The 24464-nt window shown below is 44.9% G+C and overlaps 1 protein-coding gene across 1 annotated transcript in view; it reads right to left on the minus strand.

Annotated features, from left to right (window-relative positions):
- Nucleotides 1-23901, minus strand: part of Col22a1 (collagen type XXII alpha 1 chain) — a 208664-nt gene extending 184763 nt beyond the window's left edge. Inside the window, exons 1-3 of the mRNA XM_032890864.1 lie at nucleotides 23784-23901; nucleotides 21008-21574; nucleotides 1278-1352 (exon numbers count right to left, since the gene is read on the minus strand). Coding sequence (XP_032746755.1) covers nucleotides 1278-1352; nucleotides 21008-21574; nucleotides 23784-23901 — 760 coding nt within the window. The remainder of the gene's footprint in view (nucleotides 1-1277; nucleotides 1353-21007; nucleotides 21575-23783) is intronic.
- Nucleotides 23902-24464: the final 563 nt, after the last annotated feature.

A 24464-nucleotide genomic window follows, 5' to 3' on the forward strand; every position in this document is an offset into this window, starting at 1 on the left:
CCTCTGAACCCTGGAGTAACCACTGCACATCACACAGATTTCCCAACTGTGCAGGTACAATGTGTATCTCACCTGCTGTGTTAGTTAAGGGAGGAAATGTCTGGGCTCTCAGTAAGTGGTGCTTGTTGCTGCCCTTAGTGCTATCAATGTCACCATTATCATAAACGCTCCCATCATGGGCATACACATCAAACAGTGCATTACTTGGGAAATGCTGTTCTGGAGGCATGTGTCTACAAAGCCAAATGTAGACAAAGCAGCCAGGTAAGAATGGGCTTTGAAACAGGACTTCAAAGGAAGATGCCCTGCATAGAACTGAATAGGCACATTCCCCTGGTAGAAAGGGATAACGGTCCGTCTGGGAGCACCAAAGGATGACCAAAGCACAAAGTGGAAACATCTAATTCAAATTCTGCTGAGTTTTCCCACCCTGGGCAAAGCAGCTCTGCTACAAACTTGCCCACTTCAAGGCATCTGAGTTATCAAAGGGAAACAATAAAAGTCACCTTCATCTTGTGAGTTGGACAAAGACTCATTGGCAGTGATAGCACCCTTGAGTAATCACTGCCTGTCATAAGCCCAGTCAGCAAGAACAGATTAGATGGCTCTGTCTGCTGTGGCTTCCTCCAAAAGTTCCAGAAGTTTAACTGGTGTTGCCTGGTGGGACAGACTGTGCAGAGGTGACCGAAGCATGCAGCTAGTAACCTAGCAGGCTACCACACTCTATCTCACTGGATCCTTCATGGAAGCAGGGGGAGCCAGGGTCTGCTATGCACCTACAAGTCACCCCAAGGATCATGCACTGGCCTAGCCCTTTACTGTCATGGTGGGAGGTGCTTTAAGGAACCTGCATGTTCTTCCTGTTGTACACACAAGAATAGAAGCCTCTACTACAAAGATCCTCAGGCTCAAAGATACAGATGTTGCATTGCTAGAGTCCACAGGGCACACAGATAGGACAGACTAGATATGTCTGAATCATACTTAGTCTTGACTCTCAGGTGCTGGCTTCCCGGGAAGGAGCTATGTACATGTCTGGAATTGAACCCAAGGAAGATGGAGGAAGGAAGAAGGAGAAAGGCACCTGGAGCAAGGGGAGATATCTTGGTAAGAAAAGCAGAGGAAAAGCAAACAGTCCACATACTCTATATGGGACTTGTGCTATATGGGACTTGTGGCCACAGGGGAAGTAACCAGTGATAAAAGAGTCAGGGAGGCCACCCTTAGGTCTGTAAGCTGCACATGAAGGCAACCCTGGGTATTGAAGTCTCTCTTACCTGTGATTTCCTTGGTTCCTCCATTGGTGTGTTTAAACCGATCTCCTTCTACCCGGACGCTAGGGCAGAGCACATCTGAAAAAGAGCAAAAGAAAAGAGACTGATAAGAAAACATGCCTACAATTTCCCTGTGGACTGTGAGAGCAACAAGTCCCACTCTACCTACAGTACAGAGATGAACAAAGAGGGTGCTGGGCACATCCTATCCTTTAACCCTTTCATGAACTTATGTCATTGTTAAGCATTGACTCTAAATACCATACTACAGCAAGACATGATCACGGCATTGCCCATACCTCCACTGAGCTTATAACATTATACATCAAAGGGAGCCACATGAAAACCAATATTAGTAACACAGAATCAGGGTTCAGGGACTCCAGGACAGTGTTAGGAAACTCAGACCACAGGTGTACCTGCTAGCCTACCCAAAAGTTCCTCTAAAAGGAACAATAAATGCAGACATGATCAATGGTATAAAGGCTTAAAGGTGATTAATGGAATAGGAAGGGTTACGTTGGTATTGAGGATGAAAGGGTAGGGCAGAGGAGGAGGGAATACAGGGAGAGATAAGGGTGAAGACTTTCAAAAAATCATATGGAAATGTGTGTATGTACGTGCCTGCATGCGTGAGTGTGTGTGTGTGTCCATGCATGTGTGTGTGAGTTATGTGTATGTGTAGATAGAAAAATAGATAGATATTAGATATATGTACATAGATATAGATAGATACAGAGAGAGCTAAAATGGAGTCATGCTAGAAAAAAAAATGGCAATGTTTAGGTTCTATACCACGGGCTGAAAGATAAAATAGCTTAGTGCCAGAATGGGTTGTTTCTTTAGGAGTTGATGACCAGCTGAGTTACATAGATCCCCTAAATATTAAATGTTAATGTCAATGCTTTGCTTACTCCCCCAAAACTTGAAGACCCTATTGCTAAAGTTCCTTGACTCATAGAACATGGAGATAACAAACTGGTGTTGATCTGGAAGCATCACTCCTGCTGACTACCTTTCATAGTGCTAGAAAGTGGCATGCACACTGCCAGAGGAAAAAAATGGGAACAAATCTTACCACGCTGTTGACCCTATAAGCCACAGTGACTGTGTTGGCGAGGCGTGTCCAGTGACACAATAATGGCATGAACAAACCTTATGGAGGAACCAAGTGCTTTCTGATTGGATTTAATGCTACGCCATGAGATGAACCCCATACCTCACACCACAGTGGTCCAAGAACTTACGAACAAACAGGTCATAGGCCCTAGGGGAAACCTACTACTATTATTCTGTAGTATAATGAATACAGCATTAAATAAGACTCCCAATGACTCACAGTAATACCTATAGATTAATGCATCTGTTCTATTTGTAGTAGAATGCACTTAACACAGAGGCCCTCGACTGGTTAACACAGAGATGAAATTGTGAAGCCCTCAGCCCTAAATGGAACTAGATCACACATCCTCCTCCCAAGGCTTGGAGATTTGTCTGTCGTTCCCACCCTCTGGCACACAATTCCCATTTGATGAATGGCCCACTTCATACATGTGTTCATACATGTGTTCATACCTCCATAATTTGGTTTTCCTCAGCCTATGTCTCCCATGGTTGCAAGAGAGAAGAAAGATTTTAAGGGCCAGGGGTGGTGGATAATGTAGGGAAGCTGACTATATGAACCCAGAACAGTTGTGGCAGTATGCACAAAACTTGCACAAGTTCAAGCCAGACCAAATCCCCAGCACAAAGAGAAGAGACTGGCATCAAGTCCCACCTCTTGCTGATGTGCTACTGGAATTTGATACCTTCTGGGAAAGAAAGATTCAGCTCTCTTTAAAAGGGTATCCCCTGGGAACCAGACCACTTTCCAATAGAAGGCTACACACCCAAGAATATACAGCAGCACAAATTGTACTTGATAGGCGTTCTTTGGTTTAATTTTGTTTGCTTTTGCTTGGCTTGGCTTTGCTTTTTTAAAGAACATACAAATTTGGGTTGGTAGGGAAGGCTGGTGGATCTGGAAGGAGTTCAGGGTGATCATGAATATTATCAAAACATACTGGATAAAATTATCAAGAAACTAATAATTTTTAAAGAACAATGTGATTGAGCCCAACAGAGAAGAGAACCATGAGAGACACAGGCTGAGGAAAACCAAATTATGGAAGTATGAACATATATATGAAAAGGCTAGGCCAGTGGGCCACTCATCAAATGAGAATTGTGGACCAGAGGGTAGGAACAACAGACAATGCCACTTGAGCCACTTTATGGCGCTTCAGCAGTACACCCTATGAATTTAAAGGCCAGAAGAAGCAAAATATCTCAGACAAAAACCATGGACTACATCACCTAGCTAAAAAATGAATTATTACACCACACTGCACAAATATCTTACCTTGAAGTCTTCACAAGCCTTCAACCTTAAAATGAAGTTGAAAGGCAAAGGAACTCTTTAGGTCTCTCTGGCTCACAATGAACCTTAGCTCTGGGTTTTCATGTGCTTGGATCTAGTGCTGACTGCAGGACTCACCCACCAGCGAGATACCATTAAGTCCACCATGATGCAAACATCTTGGAAAGGGTGATCCATCCCCAACACTCACTTACAGGGTTGCCTTGGGAACTGGGCTGGAGCAAAGAGGCACTGTCCTAAAGTGAGCCCACAAGACACCTGCTAACCCCCCTGTGATCCTGCCCTGCCCAGGAAGCAATCTAGCTATCATGTGTTATTATTTTAATCATCAGCCTTTTCCATCATCCCATATGAGTAGCAGCTGGTCACTTTTCCTATTTGGGGATATTAACATTTGAGTGCAGGGCTGTTGGACCCTGTTAACCCACAGCAGTAAGGAGAATGAGTAAAAGTGCCCTACTTTCAAGGATGGGTTTTAATGTTAATCCTAGAAGGCACCAATGTGTCTGACAACCCCATGGAAAACATTATTTTGGAACCAGCACCAGGCAGTCTAGCTAAGCTAAATCTGAGGTAAGAAGCAGGGTGCTGGGCAATATTTAAACAGCTCCGCCCAGGACAGCCTGCAGCTGTGGGGTGGTGAATGATTGCTTCAACTCTAACAGTGCTTCAGAAAGGCAAAATTTGGGATAGCCAGTCATTGGAATGAGTCTACACTGTAAATGAAGTTGACTCAAAAGGCTCTGTCTAGGATGGGAAGCAGAACCCTAGAGGCTGGGGACCAGAGCCCAGAGGAACCTGCATCACTAAATCACATCTGCCCATATCCCATGGGAAGGAAGGACCTGGTTTAAAGACTCAGATGGCAAGGGCAATCGCAAGATCATAGAAGTAGAGAGACTGTCTGTGTTGTGGGAAACATCCATACTGCTTTAAGGACTCATTCCTGAAAGAATTGCAGATTGCCAAAGGCCTTCATCACACACCCTTGCTAAACCTCCTCCATCCAATAGGCCCAAGTGGCAATTCATAGCTCATCCTGTAAGTGAGCACAGATGACAGAAAGCTCCCTAAATAACTCCCCAGCCAGGCTTCCCAACAATGCTAGAGCTCTTGGGGTTCACCCACATCATGGTTGATTCTGTCATTTACCCCATATTTTCTGTTTTCAACTCCCCTCTCTCTTGCTAGTGGCACTGTTTTGAGATATCCTGGCACCTTTGGGTGCATGAGCCCACCTAGCAGAAGTGTCTCACTGCCAGATGGCGAGGGGAGGCTTGAAAGACTATACCTGAATGAGATTACTGTCCCTGTTTCCAAATGACTGTGACATAAGTAGCCTCTGCAATAGGTTCCCATTGCCACAAACTGAGGCACTCCACCATGCCTTCCTATGATGGACTAAAAACCTTTGAAATCATAAACTAAAATAACTATTTCTTGCTGAAAAATTGCTTCCCATATCAGGCCACAGTGACACAAAAAATAGCTGACATGGTCTGCTTTCAGGTAGGTAGGCATAGTACCCCAAGCCAGCCATCTTCCAGTTCTCTGCAGAAAGATATCTCTATCATCTTGGTTAATGGTCCATTCATTTCCACATTCACTATTTGTTCAACTGAAGTACGAACTGAGCTCTAGATATGTTCTAAATCCCCACCTTGTTCAAAGGACACAAGGATGCATAGCAGAACAGTTCACAGCCCTGACTTCAGCTGCTCATGGACTGGGGTGTTCCCACTCATTTCTACCAGGATAAGGACCCCTCCTGAGACAGACCAAGTTCCAGAGTTAGCAGCACAATACTCAAAGTCACTGTTAGGGGAGTTTCCCCCAGGGGGTGGCTGGGTCTCAGTTTCAGTGCATATGGCCATTGACTCCATTGTGCCCAGGCCTCTGCTTTAAGCAAAACGGAAACAACCAGTGACCTTGAACTGAGAGGAAAATGGTGGCTACTAGACTGCAGTTTTTGAGGTACCCTGTTCATCATGATTTTGATGAGCTAATGTTATCATATCACAGGCTCCAAAGCTCACAGTTTGGGGAGTATGACAGTCACTATTAGCTGTCAACTTAATTCCTACTGTTTACTTCTTTTGGCTGGAGAAACAAGAGTGTTCTCAACACACACACACACACACACACACACACACACACACACACACACACTATGATTAATCTGTAATTGCTTATGTCACTATAGTTCAGTTTTCTCCCTTTCTCGGACACCCTCTGAATGCACCCAAACTTGCGAAAACCCACTTCTGAGCTTCTCTAAGAAGTTGGGGCAGAGAACTATCTGAGAGTTTGAGTTTATGAATGCGGTGAGAAAAAGTAATGAGTTATGGGAACTAATGCATTATTCCCCTGGGAGAGGAGCTACTGACAGAGCAGAGTCCCTTCATTACCCCATGTACATGAATTTATCTGATCATCACCAAGCATCCACTCGAACAGGAGTTAAAGCAGGAGCTAAGGAATCAAAAGATATACTTAATAAGTTGCAGATAAGGGTGACTGCAAAGTCCCTGCTCCCTCAGGGCCTTCTTGTCATCTATATATAGATATTCCGCCACTGCACTCTGGGTATAGAACAAATGCCCTGTGCTTCTCAGGAGAACACAGGGACACTAGTGTCTTTAGATAGGTCAGACTCCATCATGCCAAAAGTTAGACAGAGGCACTGTCCCAAGGGGTAACACGAGACACCTACTTCAGTCTTCCTGAAAAATCACTTGAGCTTACTCGCCCTCAATTTACTGTATAGACAAAGAACCTGTTTGCATATTATGGGTGGGGAAGGCTTCTGACGCCCTGTGCTTCATGTTGGCACACCCATGGATCTCTCCATAGCACACACAGTCATACTGCCTTTTGTTCTCATCCAGATTTTTTTTTCTCAGTTTAGAAAAGAGGAAATTGGCAGTTACTGTGAACCCATTGTATGCCAGTTGTCTGACCCAGGGCTGAACACACACCATCACTCTAAGTAAAACTTGCTCTAATTACACAACTAATATCTAAGAGAAGTTGATAAGCTTACCAGGTAGAAGGAGTACCTATATTTAAACACCACCTTGAATCTAGATCATAGTGGAGATGACAGGTCCTGGGCAGAGAGAGGGGCTATTGCTAGAAACAACAGAGGTCAGGCATGTATCCGGTGCCTGACTAAGGACAAGACAAAGCATTTGATGCTCATTCATCACCATATGCCAGGGCAGATGACCACAGGGAGAAGATGATACTCTGAGTAGGCAAGAGAAAGGGTAGAGGAAGAGAGGGATGACTCAGACACCTATAGACACCCAAGCCCAGTTCCCCCATTGCTCCAATTGTGTCAACTAGGGATTGTGTCTTCTCTCCTTTTTTCACATAGGCAGAAAATACTGTACCATATACAACAACATTAGAAATAACATTAAGGTAATAGCTTCCCAGGGATGGGGTGGTTATATGTTTAGATTAGATATTAGGCATGCTGTGTGTGCTGTTTCTGGCTTCTTCACTACCCAACTGGGAGACACGATTATCTCCAGGACCAGAAGACATATGTGGATGACTTGCTGCACAGTATACACTGTTGGGAAGCATGTCAAAATAATTAACATATTTAATTGCATTCTCACCACAGCTTTATGAGGTAGATGCCCTTAATTGCAGATGCACAAAAACCAGAATGCAGTAGACAGGAGCTGCCCGAGGCTCACACTGCTAGAAGGTGGCAATTCAGCACAAAGTCTCCTATATTTGATCCTCAACACAACATATCCTCTCTAGAGGCAGAGTCACCTGACCAGGGACTACTGAATGTCTCCAAAGCCTGCCTATATAGCCACCTTCTGAAACACCCTCTGGCTCTTGATCAGTTCTGCCTTCAGAGGCATCATTGCTAACTCTACACCTGCAAGATTCATTTGCTGATGCAATGGGGAAGCCAAAGCTCAGGGATATTAAATGTAATCAGAATTACAAAGCCATCAAGTGGCAGGGGTAGACACAGGCCCAGGGAGTCAAGTGTAAACATGTGTAATTTCAACCATTTGATTCCTGCCTTGGAAAGTATTTTGTATATAAGAGAAAAATAGGCCATTGCCCAACAGCAGTCACACATGAGCCCTCATGTAATCCCTGACCAGGGATTCAGGGGAAACATAATTATTAGTAATCTATAGTTGAACAACTTGTTAAAGGGATTGTGTCAGAAATCATACCCAAAGGCCATAGTGTTGATCATGAGAGAAAGTGACCACCCAGAAGCCTGACCCTGTGTTTTTATGCTCAGTTCCATCCCTGCGGCCTCTTCTGGGACACTTCAAATATCCCCTGGTCCTGTCATTTCTTCCAGGTCTTTGCTGGCTAGTTTATTTCAGCCTGACACAGGCTAGAATCCTCTAAAAGGAGGGAACCTCAATTAATAAAATGTCTCCTCCATAAGATCTGGTTGCAAAGTATTTTCTTAATTAGTGAGTGATATGGGAGGGCCCAGCCCATTATGGGTGGTGCCATCCCTGGGCTCATGGCCCTGGGTTCTATTAGAAAACATGGTGAGCAAGCCATAAGGGGCAAGCCAGTAGGCAGCATCTCTCTATTACCACTGCATCAGCTCCTGCCACCAGGATCCTGTCCTGACTTCTTTCAGTGATGAACTACACTGTAGAAATGTAAGTCAAATAAACTCTTTCCTCCCCGAGTTTCTTTGGTCCATGGTGTTTTATCAAAGCAACAGTAACACTGTCTAAGACAAGGTCAAAGTATATGAGTTCCTGTGTAGAAGCCCTGGCTTCCCTGTCTAGGTGATCCACACCTCCTAGAACTTCTTGATTGTAGAGATATGGACATGGGGCCAAACTTCTGGAAAGCATTTGTGTAAGACTCAGAGCTAGTCTTCTAGGGTATGTGGCAAACAGAGTAACACTAGAAAAATATCCTGCTAGAAAGCGCTGACAGCTATGCTTAGTGGTCACACAATCCCTCAGAGTTTGTTACTCTCTCAGAAAAGGGCAGGTGTAGTATGAAGGGAGAAGACATAGCTGGGCCTTCCATGATGGAAAGCCTGTACCGCCACATTTGTAGACTAGATAATGAGGTCAAATGATAACAAGGTAGGGTCCTGCAGAGTCATCTCTCCTCTCCTATACCAACCACATACCTCTTGCTGCATAAGGAGAAGCTGAGACAGAGTTAAGTTGGAAGAATGTGTCCTCCAAAGCTGAAAATAAAGAGTCCTGAGTTACCCAGGCCTCCACCCAGCCCTTATGTGCCAATTTCATCCACAGCTTGTGGATGGAATTCAAGCATATGACTAAAGTCAAGAGCTCCCTCCTTATTGGTGTCTACATGCTAAGGGCAGACACAGAGGGCAGTACAAGCAAGCAAACTGGCCAGATGTATCACCCTCACTAGAGAGGAAATAGACCTATATGGGGGCAGGGTAATGAATGCACTTCCAGGATGGGCACTGGAACCCCTAGTGGAGTGACATCTGAGCTGAGATACAAGGAGAGCAACCAACCAGGAAAGGGAAGGACACAGCAGGCAACTGCAGGACTCCAGAGGCTAAATGAAGGGCTTTGGCTGAAGGATGCTGTTTGGCAGTGGAGGCAGGAAACAAGAACCACCGAGGAACAAGTGACAAAGTCAGGAAGATGATGGACCCTCATGACCCAAGGCCAGGTTTGCAATTCAAGGCAACTAAGAGACCCCTGCACAGGAGAGCAAAGACAGGTGTGTTAGAAACTAGGTAGAAGGTGACATTCTGCTCTTGAAGAGGCTCACTGGGACAGAAGAGCAAATTGTGGGGCATCACTATTCAAGGAAGTCTGAAAGGGACACCTATCATCCAAAGATGTTGGTGTCCCAGGGCACAGGTTCAGTTCCCTCCATGGGAATGTTTCTTGGCCCAACACCAGTAGGTGTCACCAGAGACTATAACTATGTGTCCCTGAGAAGGGAAAAAAAATAGAAGCAAAGCAGAACACTGAGGACCAGCAGAACTCAGGACTGCCCGGGTAACACATTCCAGTCAGCAAGACAGTGATTATCAACTTCCTTAGTACCTAAGAGAGAGCATGCTGTCCAGAAGCAAACTTCAGTTTCTTTATTCCATATCTTTATGCCAGCTATATACCCAGCATTGATCTGAGCAAAACCAATGAGTCACACGACAAGTCCTCTATCCATTGGAGCTATGTCCAACAAAAGAGATGAACTGTAATGAGTATCTCACTGAGGTAAGGGTATGACAACGGAGAGGTAGCTGGAGGGCCAGAGGTGTCTCAACCAAGACAGGAGAGAGGGAAGGAGATGAAGGCATGAAAGAGACAAGGAACTCACAGGAGTTCCAGGCAGGGGTCTGAAAGTGAAAAAAATTCAGACACTATGGCTTGAGTATGCCTAACAAAGGAAAAATAAAGACAGATAACAGAGCAAAAATGAGTCCTCCAGAAGGACTATCACAATGTCACAGGACAGGAGAATAAGCAGAGACCAGACAAAGAGGCTGACTTGTTGCCAGACAATTGACAACAATGGCTTATACCTAAAGTACAGGGTGATAATTTTTAACTGTCAACTTGACACAACCTAGATCCACCTGGGAAAAGAATATTAAAGAATTGTTTAAATTAGATTGGCCTGTGTGCATGTTATGTAAGGGATTTTCTTTAGTAAGTTAATTGATATTGGAAGAACTAGCCCACTGTGGGTGACACTATTCCCTAGGCAGGGGTACTGAACTGTATAAGCGAGGAGAAAATAAACAAGCTAGTGAGCAAGTATATATACGATCTCTGCTCTTGATCATATGTGTCATGTGACTAGCTGTTTCAAACTTCTCCCTGCTGTGCTGTCTCAGCAATTATCGATTATTAACCTGGAATTATGGGCTAAAATCAGACCTTTTTTCCTCACAAGTTGCTTTGTATTTGGACAGTTCATCAAGACAACATGAATGAAACTAGGACAGATGGAATAGTGGTGATAAGAGGTAGCCAGATGGTGCTCTAACCTAAAGCCAGACCTGTAGCTTTGGTGTCAGATCAAATGCCAGCCATTGTTTGGAAAAGATAGTCTGCTGCTCATATCCCACCTCCAAAGACAATTCACATTTGATATGAGTGATTAATATACAGAAGACTGTCTAGTTAGCAGTCATACATGTGACTGACCTATGTGTTCCTATAACTACATGAGTGTGACTATTTGTGTGTCTGTATAACTAGTGTATGTATTTATGCTTGCATTTATGATTAAATTCAAGAAACCCAAGTCAATGTAATGTAGAGGGCAAAAACAAAACAAGCACATTTTACAGTAAATTAAGACACTGGAGGTATACAGCGTGGACCACTATTGCCTCCAGTCTTCCAGTAAGTGTAGTGTGAATCAGAAACATTCAATTAGTCAGCCACATTTCTTGGAAAGCCCTGAGACACTGTGTCACCTTATGCCCCCACTCATTCTCTGACATTTCAGCTAGAAAGCATTTAACTAGGGGATGTGGGAAATACAAATTGCACCCATAAGTTTAATTATACAGATGTGTATTATATACATAACCTAATCTATATATATAGAGATTATACATATATAATCTTTATATATAAATACTTATTGTAAATGTTAATTTACTTGTGGTCACTATAAGTTACTGCTTTATCAACTCAAAATCTGAACTGCAATTTGAAATTCAGTCAGCTCTCCATAGGCTAGAATGCTTTGATAGAACATGACTGTAGTGACTGGGATTGTCATATCTAGGAGGTTGTAGCTCATTTATCAGATTGATGGGGCTGACAGACCCCACTGCAGGGTCTGGCCGACTGGGCACAGGGAATAGCTTAGCTCACACCACCCTCCAGTCCCACAGAGGCATTCTGAGGCCTGCGAAGGTATAAGGAGAGGTGAGGAATCTATGAGTATCACAGGGCAGTGACAGGCAGAAGAGAAGCTACATTTGGCAATGGAGTGGCCAGCTTGTTATCATGATGTTGACCAAGACACGGAGAAGAAGAGGAGAACCCCTTCAGTGACACCACTTCACATTCTGTCCCCAAGGGGACCAAAGCCCTGAGAAACATCCTGCTAAGATCACCTAAGAACCTGGTGACAGGTGGCAGTGACGTAAAAATATAAGGGCCAGAGAAGTGTCTGCAAAGAACATAGGACAGACATTCATCATCATGGGTTTTGCAGGCCACATGGCCTCTGCGATAGACAGCTCGCTGCTCCAGGAAAGGCAGTCAAATTAGAAGTGACATCTGGACAAGTCATGTCAGGATTGAAAAACTCAAACATTTAAGCATGGATGCCTTCCAGGACTGGCCCAAGGGTGATTGCTAGCAACCCACCATAGGGGACCAGGACATCCTGTGTGGGACAATTCTCTTTATAGAATTCACAAAGATAATCTTCCATTTCTTCCTGGTGCCCTCCCTATGATGGGGAACTTGAGTCCTATTGTTGGGTGTACTTTGATTTCATTTTTTAATGCTCTTTTCATAAAAATGTAATAACAATAATATTAGTGACATTTACAGCCATAACCAGCCATTAACTGAATTTGTACCCATCGTATCAATTTGGCAGATAAGGAAACTAAGGCAGGGACAAGGTTGTGTTCCTTTGGTCGACAAAAGGAGAGAACTAAAACTAAAAGAAGAAAACTAAGCTACAAAAGGATCACTTATTTAGCAATAAATAAAGAAGCTTGCATTTAACATGAGCTTTGAGGTCTGACTCCACTGGCTGACCCTGATGTTAAAAAGTTGAATTCTCTCCAAACAAGAGAAAAATGGTATACCAGCCTAGGACCTCAGTTCTCATAGTTCTCCCCAGTTCTCATAGTTGGGCAATCACAGAAAGCTAGCATTATACCATGGCTATGGTGCAACCAGTGGTGTTTGGAGACAGCCTGAAATACAATGCTTTGTGAGCTTGTAAATCTCAACACACAGAGCATATGCAATTGCGTTTTATAAGTATTTCAACTTCTGAGAAGGGGGAGTGAGGGAATACACTGTTTCTATGGCTTCCTCTAGGACTAGATGATAGCAAAGACGATGGTTGTAAGGATGATGGTGGTAGTGGTGGTGGTGGTAGTGGTGGTGGTGGTGGTGGTGATGATGAAATTGAAACAGTAAAATATACTAGACTTGATCACATCTGATTAGATGCACATAGAACAGCCCATTCTCATTTACTCACATATAAGTATTAATGTATTACTCACATATAAGTATTAATGTATGTACTTAGAACCCATACTTGGGATCATCAGAATGTCAAATACTTCGCGGCATGAACTTAATGAATGGTTGTACCCTCTCTAACAGTTGTTCTCAACCTGTGGGTCCTGATTCTTTTGGTAGTCAAGCGACTCCTTCACAAGGGTTACCTAAGACCATTATAAAACATAGACATTTACATTAAGAGCATAACCATAGAAAAATTACAGTTATGAAGTAGCAACAAAAATAATTTCATGGTTGGGGTCACCAAAACATGAGGAACTGTGCAAAAAAAAGAGTCACAGTTAGGAAGGTTGAGAACGACTACTTTATAAGGTGGGCTGTATGACATTATCCTAACTGACAGAGCAAAGAAGGGAGCTGGGAAAGCAGTACAGGGACCAGTTCCAGGTATCGTGATTTGCCCAGCACTTTCCTCTGCGTCTACATAGCACTGGCTCATGCACTTTGACCCTGGCTAAGAAGCAACCTGTGAGAGGGCCTCCAAGATGGCTTTCCAAATGAAGGTGCTTGCTGCCAAACTTGGTTAACTGAGTTCAATATCCAAACCGCACATAGTAAAAGAGAAGACTGACCCACACAAGTCGCTGTCTGACCTCTACATGTGTGCTTCCCACACCAAATAAATAAATATAAATGTAAAACTCAGAAAATAAACAGCCTGCAGGAACAAATTCATAAGCTTGGGAGAGTTCATCATGAAAATGTTCTATACGGCAAAGAACAAAAAAAAAAAAATGGTCCTCAGGAATGAAAGGAGAGAGGATGGATGCATTCCTGGAACTAGAGAAGACCCTTGTTCTAGAAGATGATACAGAGCTGCTCTCCCTAGCTCAGCAATAGTGGAGGGTAGAATATGTCAGCTGTCTGAGCAGGGACAGGAGTCAGCCAAGGACATGCTGTAAGCAGGCTTGGATGTGGCTGGGCATACCCAGGGGATGTTTCTCTTAAACATGTATATTAAAGCTAATTCATTAACAGTAAATGAAGGGCGGTTCTCAGTTTCTCATCCATTCCAGTCACATTCTAATAAAATCTCCTGGCCCTCAATCAGTGTTAATTAGCAAGATTACCCTTTCCAGTGGGCAGCAAGGACATGACAAGCTTCCCGAAAAGAACTCACAGTGACCTTCAGAGAGGGTGGGGTCTGGACCAGCTGCCTCTTGTGGCCCATGTGATCCTCAGTGCCAAGCCACAGGCCCAACGTGGCACTCTAAACCCACAGCTGGGCTGCCACCCATTTCTCTCCAGCCTCTAGATCCACCCAGAGATGGAGATGGGTGGGTCTCTCTGTGGTCATACACTTGTTCCCAGATGTGCATTGTGTATGCCTGTATGTGTGTAAGTGTAAGGGGTGTGTGTGTGTGTGTGTGTGTGTGTGTGTGTGTGTGTGTGTGTGTGTGTAAGGTGTTAATGCAGGTGTGGAATGTAAGGGTTAAATGTGAGGTGTGAACTATGTGTGATGTGTATGTCTTATGGGTACAGTGTAGGATCTCCTGGGTGTCAACAAACTGGATGGCAAATGAGTACTACCACCACCACCAGACCTCAGGGGGTAAAGTAGACAGCGCTGACAAACACTAATCAAAATGCAGGGTAGGTTTTCTTGAATGAGAACACCAGATGCACACTAAAGTGACAGATTTATTCTCCTCCTCACAGGGAACAAGCTCACTCATCCCATCCCTAGTCATACCAGCAAGTGGGACACGCAGTGATCCAAGTTGCACTGGGAATGGAAGTGAGCTAAGAGAACAAACGAGAAGTAAGTTGGGGGATGCGCATATGTCTTGAGGTTAGAGGACCATGGGAGCATGGAGACAGCCCCTTCTCCAAATCCAGACCAGCATCTCAACTCAACAAGAAAAGCAAGGACCAGCATCACCCCTTGCCTGCAGGGACAGAGGAAAGAGGACCGCCACAACCTTTCCTCAGAATAGAAGTAGGTGGAGGCTTCCTCCACAGCAGCATACTGGAATTCCAGAGACCCATTCACATGGGAGATAAGCTATATAAAGATTGTTCTGTGGCCACCACAGAGTCTACCAGAGTAGAGAAAACTTTTAATTACAGCTAAGGCTCTGGGTTAAGCCTGTCCACAGAGCAGCCTCAACCCCACACACTGTAAGAACCTGAACCTGAAACTGGATCTCCTGAGAACCCCACGAGGTGATGGAGAATAGGGAGTTGAAACCGTGACCTCTGGACATGTCTAATGTCAAGGGGGCAGTAAGACTCATCACCACGGGCAGCCCCAAAAGCCTGCTCACCCTTTAAGCTGCCCTCGTTCCATTCTGAAGCTACGCTAGCTGAAAATGAGGGAATATACGCTTTGAAAGCAACCAGATCCCATCCAGCTTCACCAACAGCAGCATCACTTCCATTCAGCATCACCCCATTCTGCATCACAAACATCAGACTTATCTCCATTCAAATCACCACCATCAGTATCACAGCACCCCATTCAGCATCACCTCCAGTCACATCCTTAGCCAGTATGAAGTCCGTGTTCAGGAAGGCTCCCATTCATTTCAGGCTGCAATGTCACTCACAGACGACATCCATGTGCAGAAACTATTTCTGGTGTTTGGGTTCTGTGATGTGCCTTGATTTGATCTCCCCAGATGTTTCCACTATGTTATTGTTAGCCTTTTTATTTTGTTTTGCTTTGTTTATACTTGAAGTGATTGTAAGGGGATTTTGTTTCAATTGTCACCAGAACAGACCAGTTCCTCCTCATCTCCCAGCTGTGTTTACAAAAACTGCCTTCTCCCTGGGTGGCTAAGCATTAACTTAAATCTCACTTCTTCTCAGGCATTTGGAGAATCCTGACTATTGAGAGCCCATGGGATTTTCTTGAGGGTCTCAAGGGTCTCTTAGTGAGCATGTGTCCTTCTGGATCTAGTTCCATCCATCGCTCCTTTTCCTGACACCTTCTCTAACTCACTATGGCTTTTCCTAGGTATAAAACTCCCTCCCTTGAAGAAGAAGGGATAGTAACTCTCTATTCCCATATATTGAGCAAGATCATTTGATTGAAGACTCAAATATTCAGCCTATTTCTTCTTCAGGGCTAGACAATGAACTATGAGCAGTCCCACGCCTATCGGAACTAGACTGATTGCCAGGCCTCCTAGGAAATGGTCTCCTCCCCTCTTAAGTTTGCAGGCCACAGAACTCTAAAGAGAAATGACAGGCTTGTGTTGGCATCCTCTCCAACCATGCCCATTCATTCAACCCTGCACCCTGTTCCTAGTCCCAGGAGGCACCGTGACATCACCTGGAGTCTTGGGGTGGCTGAAGGATGTCCACATCCACAGAGCCAGGCCAAGGGAGGCAGCAGCCAGGCTATATAGGAGTAGGGACTCCTTTTCATTTCTTCCAGGAAAGAGCTGAGTGTTTCCTGTGCCCTCATCAATTCACCCATTCATTCACCCACTCGTGCATCCTTCAAGCACAACTTTTGTGAGAACACCTTCAGTCAAATCTATTTTTGGGGGGCTTGCAATCCCATAAGAACAATAATACCAACCAACCAGAGTTCACAAGGACTAAAACCACTACACAAAGACTACACATGGACTGACCCATGACTCCAGCTGCATATGTAGCAGAGTATGGCCTTGTTGGGCACCAATGGGAGGAGAAGCCCTTGGCCCTGCCAAGGAAGGACATTCCCCCCAGGTATAGGGGAATGTCAAGGTAGGAAGTAGGGGTGGTTGGGAAGGGAGAACACCCTCATAGAAGAAGGGGGAGGGGAGATTGGATAAGGGATTTATGGACAGGAAACCAGGAAAGGGAATAACATTTGAAGTGTAAATAAAAAATATCCAATAAAAAAATAAAAAATAAAAACCTGAGTTCTCCTTCTCACAGCAGAGAGCATCACCCTGTAGACAGTTGCCTCTAATTGGAAACGGAGAGAGACATGAATTTATTCTGTGAAGCCACCCGACCTTTGACCTTTAAGAAAACAAACGCATACAAGTAGTGTTCTCTGGGTTGAGTAGGCCATATGTGAATATTTAAACACATACATATGAAACAATAATTAAAGAAAAAAGGCATGAATTTGATAGAGAGTGAGGGGAGTGTTCCACTGGCAGAGGTTGGAGGGAGGAGAGAGGAAAATGATGCAATTATATAATGACATCAAAAAATATTTTGAATAACTTTTAAAAGAAATACATATCGAGCATCTGCGTGGTTGGTGAGGTTTAGATACAGGCTGGGCTTTGCAGGGCACTGGGTCTCAGGATAGACATGGGTTTCATGCCACCTCTGTATGAAATGTGGAGACGTTCTGCCTAACCCCAGGCAGAAGCTATGAGAACAGGACCAATATCTGCAGGACAGATAGGAGGATCACCATCTTGGGCTGTGGAGAGACATAACTCCAAGTAAATTATAAAGCACACGACAGAAAGCGGGGCATCTAAGGCAGGTGGATAGAAGAAAGAACATGGTCTATTTGTAGTGGTGAAGCATGACAAATAGATGTTTCCTATAGGTTTTGTTCAAAGATTTGTGTAAGGCACCCTGGGAACAACTTCCGGGATCTGAAGAATACTTTAACCAGGGTGAGCTTCATTAACTGTGCCACTGAATTACCATAATTTCATCATTATAAGTAAACATCAGGCTGACGGGTAAGAGATCTTGCTGTGCAATCATGAGGAGCAGCGTGAGGATCCCAACACCCACATACCAAATACCTGTAAACCCAGCTCTGCAGTAGGCAGAACAGGAGGACCACAGGGGCCTCTTGGCTTCCAGCTTAAGCCAGGAATCACTGCTTCAAAGAAACAGGCAGAGAGTGATAGAAGTCAGCTGATGCTCTCCTTTGGCCTCTGCACATACACAGGTGGGTGCCCCTGCACACACATGCATATACACGAACATGAACAAGCAAGCAAATAAATATGTCTTTTAAAAATATCACAGAGCTCAGGTTATAGTTCAATTGGGTACCAGGAGCACCTGCCTTTAAAATAAAAGCAATCTAATTCTTATAGCTCGATTTACAGCATGATTTTGGAATACAAACAGTGATGAGGGGGTACTAATGCTGATGTCTGCAAATTGTTTTTTTAATTGTTTTGTGTTATTATTCTTCAAGAATTTTATATACATATGCAATGTATTTTATTTTACCTATGCCCCACTAACTCACCCCCATTCCCCACAAAACCTACCAATACAATATGTCTGCTTCCTGAGAAAATAACCACAACCAAACATACAAAATTAAAACGGGACACTTCACATACACATGCAAGCATACACATTGTACATCTGGGAACATGTGTTTGGCCACAGAGAGCAGGGTTTTCTGTCACCTGTGCTCTGAAGCACTGTCCCTGATTCAAAGGCAAGGATAGTGATGATGAGTCCTCACCAGTAGTCACAGTTGGAGGAGGCCATCCTGTGCAGGATAGAGGCCAGAAAAGCATTCTGCTCCCAGGCCACCCTATTTGGTGGGGTTGCCACTTTGAGGGTTTTTTTCTGTCACCCCCATTCAGCCTTGCCAAGATCTAGAACCAGCCTAAACAGCCAGGCAAGATGGGAAAATGCTAGTAGTCAATACCAGGTGCCTCTGGCTTCTCAGAAATCTACTTCAAGGTATTCTGGGATGACATCTTGAGCTCTTAACCCTGAGCTTGCATGCTGGATGCCAGCTCCTCTGCGAAGGCTAAGACACTGCTCTCTAGCTCCTCTCTGCCCAGACTTCTAGCCAGCATGAACCTACGTCAATCCTTTAGCCTAGCCCTGCCCTGTCTGTTATATCTCTCTCCATCTCCATCCTGACCTACGACTAAGGACAGCTTGTCTTCAGATCTGCTTGTCAGGATCTTAGCAACTGTGAAACAATGAACATTTGGGATGTAACAAGTATTAAATAAAGTCGATTGTTAAGTCCATGGTGAATGCCTTGTTTGCCTACCAGGAAATAGATTATCTTTCCTTAGCCCTCTAGATATCGATGGACAAATCTGTCAAGCAGAACTAGTCTCCCAAACCTCATTCTCTGTCTCCAGCTGTCTTGTAAAGGGATGGTACCTTTTTGACCTACTGCTCACACAACCTTTTTCTCTCTGTCCAGATCTGGCTATGACCAGACACTATATTACACTCTACAATGTCCTCATCTTCACTCCAAAACCTTCTATACTCATACTCCTAAAATATGAAAGTCAGCAAGGTCATTGTTCTCTGTGACAGCAGTGCACAGATGTATCAGAGTTCACTGATGGGTCGAGCATCCCTCAATCTCACCTCACCTCATGTGTCAATCTCATGCATTCACCATCATCCTGAGCACATTCCTTTCGGAGAGTCCCCATCCTGCATTCTCAGCAATGACTCCCCCAATACATGATGCTCCAGCTTGGTTTCCTGTATGTCTGCATAGCTCACGTGTCTTTACTAACCTGGAGACAAGGATCCATCACTACAGGGTCTACTGCCCCAGAAATCAGCACAAGGCCTCACAGATGTAGAGTCTCAGTAAGTGCCCATTTCATTTAAACCCTGGCTTAATAAACAACATAGATAGTCATACTATGGTAAGAAAATCTAGAGCCACACTAGTTTCTGGAATAAGCTGTTTTTTCACACTGGGTTTCAAACCAGAGCCCTTCTTAGGATCTGTTCCTTCTAAGCCTATGCATTCGCAATCCTTTGGGGTTTCAAAGGACTTTTGCAGGGGTCACCTAATGCCATCAGAAAACATAGATGCTTTAATTACTATTTTTAACAGTGGCAAAATGGTAGTTATGAAGCAACAAAAATAATTTTATGTTGGGGGTCACCATAATATAAGGAACTGTATTAAAGGATTATAGCATTAGGAAGACTGAGAATCACTGATCTAAGCCATTCCCATCTATCCCACTTCTGATCTTATCTACTGCCCCAAGGCCCCAAGGCTGGCTGTTCCCTGGCAGAAAACCCATTGGGATTCCCATCCAGGGACTGCTCATTCCCTGCAGTAATCATTGAGAGAGTCAGACTCTGGTCCCAGCACTTCCTCTAACCAGCCTCAAAGCACAGCCCTTGCTGGGCCTGGAAGAGAATGTCACAAGTATTTCTATCCAAGAAGGACAAACGTCACTACAGGAAGGGGTGAGAGGTGAACACCAAGGGCAGGCTGGGGAAAGAAAAAATTCTCTCTGCACTTCCCCATGCTGGTGAGGGAAGTCCTCAGAATCGCCTCTCTAAAATCCTGGAGGTCAGACTTCAAGGATAACCCTGAGGCCGGTATCAGTGTGACTGCTATTGTTCCATGCCCAGGCTTTTCCCCAGTTTTCCACTACCCTCAACAGATTCCAGGCAAGCAAATTAGAGAGCTGGGTCACCTTAGATGCCGGAGGGTCACCTTAGATGCCGGAAGGTCACCAGCCCCTGGGACACACAGATGATTCGGTTCCAGGCAGAATGCATTGAGTCATCCTGTCACCAACTTCTATCCTGATCACTCAGTGAACTCCCTGGGAGAGCATGCTAAGGACCAATAGAGGTTCTGCCTCTAATCATTTTTTTAACTTTTGAAATTTTATTCTTTTAATTTAAAAAAAAAACTGAAAGAAAATAAACCTCTTTACTGTAAGGAGCTCACAAAATTCAAATAGCACACAGCCAGATTAAGGTAGCCACTCAAACAGGCACTTGTCCAGTCCCGAACTGTATACATCTCAACAAACTTCCATATATTAGAACAGATAGGCTCTGCCTCTAAGTTGAGAAACTATGGGAGGTCAGCAGACTAGAGATGAAAAGGAGACAGGTCACTTTTAACCCCCAAGTCCTTTCTACCTCTATTCAAGGAGGGAGAAACCAAAGCGGTATTTGGATGACAGCCTCTGCTGGGTGTGGGCTATTACTCTGCCCTTGCTTTGCTAGCCCCTGGGAATAGTGGCTTCCCCTGCCTGCCTCTGCTTCTTGTCTACCCACGACTTCTCTGAGCTTGGCACACTGCTGCCTGTCTCTGTTGCCTGTTAAGGTGGCAGGTAGGGATGTTCTTGGGAAGGGACAGAGCTCCACTGGGAAGCAGGGCAACTCACTTTCACAAAGCCGACGCCTCAGCTTGCCACGGATCTTGTCAATGGCGTTGAAGTCAGAAACATGGAAGACATGTGCAGACTTGGGTTCTGAAGCGATCTCATCTAGCTCCTCCTTTAACGCTGCACCCACACCAACAGCAAAGATGCGGATGCCAGCTGCATGGGCAGCTGCTGCAGCATCCAGCACCAGGTCTTGGCTACGGCCATCAGTCAACAGGATGGCCACCTGCTTGAAGGCACGATTCCCAGGCCTGCCTCCTGCCTGGGCAGAGAAGCTACGGCTGGTGATATAACGCAGCGCATCGCCTGTGTTCGTGTTACCGCCGTGATAGGTGATGCGCCTCGCAGCAGCCTTCACCTCCTCACGGGAGCTGAAGTGGCCCAGTTCAAAGGCTGTAGTGGGCCGGTCACTGTAGCGCACAACCCCCACACGGGTGTGGCCAGGGCCCACCTCAAAGGTGTCTACCAGGTTGGCTACCCACTGGCGAACCTTCTCAAAGTCCTCCTTGCCTACACTGGAAGACGTGTCCAGGAGAAAGACCAGATCATACTGCACACTTTTGCAACCTGCACGGGAGAGAAAGAGTGAAAGGAGAATGAGTGTTGGGAAACTTACAGATTTAGTTCCCTCCTTTAGACTTGACTCAGGAGCCTCCCTACCCTGCCTCTTACTGACATCCCACTGCAGGGTGACATTATAGAGTTACAGTGAGGACCAGCTGAGGATATGAGGATATATGCATATTGACGTGATTTACATCCACAGGACGCTACTAAGTGTTAAGCTCTTTGCTTTAACATTGGTTAAAAAGTGATTATTATTTTCTTAGTATCTCTCTCTCTCTCTCTCTCTCTCTCTCTCTCTCTCTCCTTTGTGTGTGTGTGTGTGTGTGTGTGTGTGTGTGTGTGTGTGTGCACAGACTTGTCTGTGTATACAGTGTATTTGTGCAGAAACCAAAAAGGACTTTGATGTCTCCTCTCTAGTGTTCTCATAGTGTTCTGAGACAGGATCTCTTACTGAACCTAGAGGTTTCTGGGGTTTGGCTTGACTGCCTGTGCACTGAGCCCCAACTGTCTTTCTGCCTCCCCCACCTCTGCACATGCTCTATTACGTATCCAGCTTTTATGTGAGTGTTGGGAATGTGTCAGGCCTGGTGGTCTATGGTCTACTTTCTCACATCTAACTGAATGCTAGAAGCAAGTTTCCAGGCTGGTCATGTGGATTCCCATGACTTCATAGAGTCCACTGCCTTGAGTATTTTACCATGAGAAACAATATCAACTGTGTTTTTATGTAATTAAATATGCCTATAGAATTCCAGAATGCTTCATAGACTTAAATTTTCTAAAAATAGTTCTACATAAACTACATGATTTTTGTAATTAAATAAATAAAGCATTAATGTAAATCCCCCCTTAAATAAACCCTTAATATAGGGTCCACCCATCCATTCCATAGTTAGGTTGTTTGAGAAAAGGTGTATTCTAAGCTTCAAAGTGTTGCATAAACACAGGGGGTTACCGAGAAGCTTGTCTGGAATAATTCAAAATGAGGCACTTGGAAAGTCAGCAATGGTCACACATGGGTGCACGCGGCACAAACATGAGGGTTGTAAAGAACATATTTTGTGAAACATCAAGTTGACTAAGGTCGAAGACTGATCTGCCCATGAGAGCATGAGGGAATGTGCTTGTCTGCCAAATGGGGACTGAGAGATCTGTTGCACCATATCAAGGGCCTTTCAAAGGAATTCCCAGTCAATCAGCTGGAAATGTGGTGACTTAAGCCCAGAAAACTCATAAAATTGGGAAGAGATCTATGAGAATTACCCAAGTAGCATGACCAATCAAGCCATAGGAAGAAGCTGTAGTATCACTCAGATAAAATGACTGAAATAGAGATCACTGGTGCTGGGTTCCTAAGGTGCATACACCACAGGAGGCAGAAGAGTGGAAGCAGAAGAGAAGCCCTCCACCAGCAGGGGTAGGGGTTGAGGCTGCGGGGTGGGATGCATTTCTCCTCAGGGTCCAACATTGTGTGGGTACTGTTCGTGGAGGGCGAGTCTTTCCAGTCCTGCCTCCTACCCCTTCTGTGCAGATATGCAAATTCTGTATGCCTGAGGAAACCCAATGCATGCAGAGCTGTGAAATAACCATTAATTTTATTATTATATATGTTTTGCTCTTATGTGTTTGTAAATTAGTAAAAAGCAAAACCCAGATTTGCACACTCACTCGCCCTCTCTCACTCCACAAAATCCCTCTACATAGGGTTAGAGAGATGGCTCAGTGCTTAAGGGCACTGGCTGCTCTTCCAGAGGACCCAAGTTCAATTCCCAACACCCACTGGTGTCTCACAATGGTTTCTAACTCTGATTCTAGAGGATTTGGCACCCTTGCACAGACATGCAGGCAAAGCGCCAGTGCACATAAAAATAAATGAATCTTTAAAAGAAGAAACTTCTTAATACCTCCCTTATAAATTCTTCACACCATCATATTCTCTTACACACATTCTTTCTTAGAGGTCCAGTCTTTCACAGTCTAGTATATGCTCACATTCACTCTCACATTTCTTTGCTCTCTCGCACACACATCAGTTGAAAGGGCAGCTGATACACTTGCTACAGTGCTGACACTCTGATATACTCAGTCAGTCATGAGCTAATTCACAGGACCACACCCTCACCTGCACACACACACACACACACACACACACACACACACACACACACACACGGAAGTTGAGCGTCCCATCTCCAACTTCATGTCCCACCTGCACGTTGGGCCTGGCAACTACCATACCCTCCCCACAGCAGCAGAATCCACAGAAGGCAGGCCAAAGGATTCCCTCGGGGGACAGCCATGGCTCTCCTCCTCCTGGAGACAGGCATATCTTGGTCAAGAAGAGATACTTCTGGAGTCTAGTGGAGCATTTCCTGTGTGGAAAAAAAACACACCCTGAGAAGTACTGCAGAGCTGAAGGGTCAGAAGGAAAAGGGTGGAAACCCACTTCCAGGTGCCGGCCAATCTCCAGCCCTTAGCGTCACTCTCCCCACAGCCAATAGTGTAACCTTCTGAAAAGTGATGTCGTGGGAGCTGGCCTGTTCCTTTCCTGGCTCATGGATGAGGTCTAGAAGCTGGGTGACCCACATCTGTGCCCTTCCCAGATCTCTTCATTAGAACCATCCCAGTCCCCTAATTAGCATGACCCCCAGATCTATTATGACCAGCCACTCCAATCTCACCAGCCCAGCAGGCTCAAGATGGTGGCTGTGGACTATCAAGCAGTTTCCCACAGGTACCATGCCCCCTACAGGGAAGGTTTCCCTCTGCAGAAATGCCATACTTACCAAGAGCTCTGGAGGAACTCAGCCCAGACATTGCTGTTCCCCCAGGCATGACCCTCCGTATGGCTGAGAGCCACCATCAGCAGTATCTAGTGAACAATGACCTC

Source organism: Rattus rattus, chromosome 1 (assembly GCF_011064425.1).
Source record: "Rattus rattus isolate New Zealand chromosome 1, Rrattus_CSIRO_v1, whole genome shotgun sequence".
NCBI lineage: Eukaryota > Metazoa > Chordata > Mammalia > Rodentia > Muridae > Rattus > Rattus rattus.